Source organism: Xyrauchen texanus, chromosome 39 (genome assembly GCF_025860055.1).
Source record: "Xyrauchen texanus isolate HMW12.3.18 chromosome 39, RBS_HiC_50CHRs, whole genome shotgun sequence".
NCBI classification, from domain to species: domain Eukaryota; kingdom Metazoa; phylum Chordata; class Actinopteri; order Cypriniformes; family Catostomidae; genus Xyrauchen; species Xyrauchen texanus.
The window spans coordinates 34297347-34302645 of record NC_068314.1 but is presented as its reverse complement, the minus strand read 5'-3'; the positions used below and the strand labels follow the sequence as shown (position 1 = coordinate 34302645).

Sequence of the window (5299 nt, the reverse complement as noted above, 5' to 3'; positions counted from 1 at the left end):
ATATATATATATATATATATATTTTTATTTTATTTTTTATTTTTGCATTATTTAAAATATATATATATATATAAATACATTAAAAATATCAGACTCGTCTCTCCTTTTCTTTCAGAAAAGTACAAATCTGGGTTACAGTGACGCACTTACAGTGGAAGTGAATGGGGCCATTCGGTCAATGTAAAAATTCTGTTTCAAAAGAATCGCCACTAGACTATTAGTACTATTATGTTAACATAATACATAATTTTATTGTGATAAAATAGCTTGCTAACCTTTAAAGTGTAGAGTTAAATCCAGCTTTCATTTCTATTACTCTACCCTCAAAGGACCTTAAAAATGACAACTTAATAAACTTTACAGCTAAAATAATACATGAATTAATGTAAGTGCTTTTATAAAATTATAAGCGCCACATTTCTATCTTTAAAGCTGCAAAAATTGCCCCAACTTCCTCACTGTAACCTGGATATTTGCTCTATTTTAAGGATTGGAGGGAGGGGTCAAACACCTCTGTGTGTGTGTGTGTGTGTGTGTGTGTGTGTGTGTGTGTGTGAGCGTGTATTTATCACTTTGTGGGGACCAAATGTCCCCATAAGGATAGTAAAACCCGAAATTTTTGACCTTGTGGGGACATTTTGTCGGTCCCCATGAGGAAAACAGCTTATAAATCATACTAAATTATGTTTTTTGAAAATGTAAAAATGCAGAAAGTTTTCTGTGAGGGTTAGGTTTAGGGGTAGAGTTAGGTTTAGGGGATAGAATATAAAGTTTGTACAGTATAAAAAACATTATGTCTATGGAAAGTCCCCATAAAACATGGAAACACAACATGTGTGTGTGTGTGTGTGTGTGTGTGTGTGTGTGTGTGTGTGTGTGTGTGTGTGTGTGTGAGTGTGTGTGTGTGTGTGAGAGAGCGTGTATTTATCACTTTGTGGGGACCAAATGTCCCCATAAGGATAGTAAAACCCGAAATTTTTGACCTTGTGGGGACATTTTGTCGGTCCCCATGAGGAAAACAGCTTATAAATCATACTAAATTATGTTTTTTGAAAATGTAAAAATGCAGAAAGTTTTCTGTGAGGGTTAGGTTTAGGGGTAGGGTTAGGTTTAGGGGATAGAATATAAAGTTTGTACAGTATAAAAACCATTATGTCTATGGAAAGTCCCCATAAAACATGGAAACACTACAAGTGTGTGTGTGTGTGTGTGTGTGTGTGTGTGTGTGTGTGTGTGTGTGTGTGTGTGAGCGTGTATTTATCACTTTGTGGGGACCAAATGTCCCCATAAGGATAGTAAAACCCGAAATTTTTGACCTTGTGGGGACATTTTGTCGGTCCCCATGAGGAAAACAGCTTATAAATCATACTAAATTATGTTTTTTGAAAATGTAAAAATGCAGAAAGTTTTCTGTGAGGGTTAGGTTTAGGGGTAGGGTTAGGTTTAGGGGATAGAATATAAAGTTTGTACAGTATAAAAACCATTATGTCTATGGAAAGTCCCCATAAAACATGGAAACACAACATGTGTGTGTGTGTGTGTGTGTGTGTGTGTGTGTACTTGTATTGAACCCGCAATATTCTTTAAATTCATTGTTTAATATCTTCCTTTTGTAACAACACTGAATAAATATTTATTTTGAAAAAATAAATCTATTATAAGTAAATTGTTATTTTGGTAAATAAATAAATAAATAAAATAAATACAGGTACATACAGGGACTATAGCGTCCTCTATGTGCATATCAGAAAAAGACAGTGGGAGGCGTCCTGGGCTCTTTAAAAACTCGAAACTATTTGACAGGCCAGTGGAGGGGAACACACAGACCTCAACCGTGCATGGACGTCTCCGAGCGTAAAACTCAACATATTTTGAACAACAGTACCTGTAGCACGAGCAGCATGGCTTACAATGACAGCAGTTGCCACTGCGACAGCGAGAGAAGACAAAACAGCATCTTGTACAGCATTTTAAAGAACGACAGTCAGTCTGCGCAACTTGGGAACCAGCCCAGGACCCCGAGGCTCGCCGTCTCCATGCACGCTTGTGCGTGCGGATCCAAGAGGAAGGTATCTCTGCGCTCCCCTCAGACCACGTGCAAATCCACCTCCGCGGTTCTAGTGAAGACCCTGAAGTTCGTTATGAACGTGCCGTGCTTTCGGGAGCTGCCGGTGGATGACCAGCACACGCTGGTGCGGAGCAGCTGGGCACCTCTGCTGGTGCTCGGGATGGCGCAGGACAGGATCGACTTTGAGACCTCGGAGGCGCCCGAGCCGAGCATGTTGCAGCGGATTTTAACGAGCGGACAGGACAAACAGGAGAACCAGATTAATGTGAACGCGGGAGTGGCGTTGACTGATGTTCAGGGTATTAAAATGTTTCTGAGGAAGTGCTGGGGACTTGATATAAGCACTAAGGAGTACGCGTATTTGAAAGGAGCCATTCTGTTCAACCCAGGTGAGTCGTGCTGGCTGTCATACCTGAATTAGGACAGCATCAAACATGCTTTGTTTTCCATAACTTAACGTTTGAAACGCAATAATATAGTCGTTATTATTATAAGTATTATTAGTGTTTAGCAACTTGTGAAAATAAAACATTATTTTATTTCTAATTTAAAAGTTATAAACAAAATGTTTAACACTGTTTATGTTCGTCCTATTATTATTATTATTATTATTATTGTCTACTTGTCAAATGTATTCATTTACATTTTTAAATTATAAATAATATTAATAGTAAACAAAGTTAAAGTTAATGTAAAAAAAGGAAAAACATTCAACTAAACAAAACAAAACAAAAATCACATTTCATAATAACTTCAAGAAGTCATTAAAATTAAACAGTGTAAAATAAATTTCATGTACATTCAATTATTATTATTATTATTATTATTATTATTGTTATAGTGTCTACTTCTTGAAATTATTAACAGTAAACATTAAAATAAAATAGGTTGATATTTTATAATAAATGTAATAAGTCATTAATGTTAAACAAAGTTAATGTATCCAATTACTATTATTATTTTTATTATTATTGTTGTTGTTGTTATTGTTAATTCTAAATCAAATTTTAAGAATTAAAAAAAAATCAAAACATAACACTGTAGAATATCTTTGTCATTATTATTAAAAAATGTCAAACAAACTTATTTGCATCTAATTATTATTATCATCATTATTATTATCATTATTATTGTTGTTGTTTCTAATTTTTTTAATAATTATAATTATAATCATAGCAAAAAATATGAAAAGTAAAAAATATTTTTTTAAATAATTGATATATATATATATATATAGTATAATAACATTAAGTCATTATTATTAAACATTGTTACACAAAGTTCATGTATCCAATTATTATTATTATTATTATTATTATTATTATTATTATTGTTGTTGTTATTGTGTGTACCTTTTATAAATATTACGTTTATAAATAAAATATTAAGAATAATTTTTTTAAAACATAACACTGTAGAATATCTTTGTCGTTATTATTAAACAATGTCAAACAAATTTTTTGCATCTAATAATTATTATCATAATTATTATTATCATTATTATTGTTGTTGTTTCTAATTTTTTTAATAATTATAATTATAATCATAGCAAAAATATGGAAAGTAAAAATTTTTTTTGAAAGAATTGAGATATATATATATATATTGTATAATAACTTTAAGTCATTATTATTAAACATTGTTACACAAAGTTCATGTGTATCCAAATATGAATAGCCTACAGTATATGAAAATAGAGTTTTATGAGGGTAATCTGTAAGTGGCATCTTTCTCAAGGACACCTCAGCAATCTCAGGTCTATCAGGTACTGCATGTAACAAGTCCATTTCCTTCTCTCCTTCGTAGATGTTGTAGGGCTGCAGTGTCAACATCACATCCAGGCCCTGCAGAGCGAGGCGAACCAGGCCCTTAATGAATATGTCAAAATGATTCACCGTGGGGACAGTGCAAGATTCGCCAAACTCTTCCTCACGCTCTCCATACTGAGATCCATCAACGCCAACGTGGTGGCCGGTCTCTTCTTCAAACCGGTCATCGGAGCGGTCAACATGGAGGAACTTCTTCTGGAGATGTTTTATGGAAAATAAATCTGATGCAAATACCAGGACAGAATTATCAAAGGGGGGCAGTCATGATGGAGAGACTTTGAAAATGACTGATTCGTTTTTACTCATAGTATTTTTGTACTGTGCATAAGAGCTCTCTCTTTGCCTTCTGAGTTGAACTCACTGCTGAATCCAAAGTTGATGACAACGTTTTCCCATTTGGGGAAAGAGCTTTATAACTTTGTTCGGTTTGTTTGTTTGTTTAATTGCTTTTCTGTGCATATGACGTTGTGCAATCTTCTCATGAATGTATTTTTGATTCTGGGTGACACTTTATTGTAACTTTCATTAACAAACAATGTATATATGTATGGCATATAATATACTTGCAACATTTATTCAATGTAAATAGAATATATTCTCAATGTTTAAAGACATTTCTAACTATTTGTATGAATATAAATGAATGATCTTCTATAATGTACAGTATGTTGGTAGTGAAAGTTATTATAATGTGTTACCTATGTTCGAATAGAAGACATTTTTGTACATTTTGTCATGTTATTCAATGGCATAATGGAACAGAGGTTACACTCCTTCACATTTCTCACAACATTATGTGCAGTTATATATTTTCTGCATTACAGTAACATGTTATATCGATTAACAAAATGTCAATGTGATGACAGACCTAAGCACAATTAGAAAACAGTCATAAAAAAAAGAAAGAATAAAGAACATTTATGGCGACATTGTTTCTTTACTGAGGGGAGCGATGTTGTTCCACAAACCACACCATTGTGGTTAAACACGGACAGATGGGCAGCGCAAAGGGTGAAAAAAAAGATAGAAGACTGCTCTCTTATTTTTGAATATTTTGGTACATAACCAGCCATCTCAGAATGTTCAGGCTGATTGAACATTGATGTGCAGTGTACATGTGGACAATATTGTCAGGTTTTATTGTAATGATTGTAAAAATCACACCATTTGTGTTTTTGTTGCATTATCCATCAAGGTCTTAATATCAAACATGAGTGTATGATTTGCAAAAATGTGACAATTACAATCATATTTAAACAGATTTAATTTGCAGTATTCATTAAGTACATTTACATTTATGCATTTGGCAGACGCTTTTATCCAAAGCAACTTACAGAGCCCTTATTACAGGGACAATCCCCCCAGAGCAACCTGGAGTTAAGTGCCTTGCTCAAGGACACAA

The 5299-nt window shown here is 33.5% G+C and overlaps 1 protein-coding gene across 1 annotated transcript; it reads left to right on the top strand.

The window, feature by feature from the left end:
* The first annotated feature begins 519 nt into the window (after positions 1 to 519).
* Positions 520 to 5087, top strand: LOC127632389 (nuclear receptor subfamily 0 group B member 1-like). The gene is made up of 2 exons (XM_052110950.1): positions 520 to 2457; positions 3875 to 5087. The coding sequence occupies exons 1-2, from the start codon at positions 1839 to 1841 to the stop codon at positions 4114 to 4116; spliced, it is 861 nt and encodes a 286-aa protein (XP_051966910.1). The 5' UTR covers positions 520 to 1838; the 3' UTR covers positions 4117 to 5087.
* Positions 5088 to 5299: the final 212 nt, after the last annotated feature.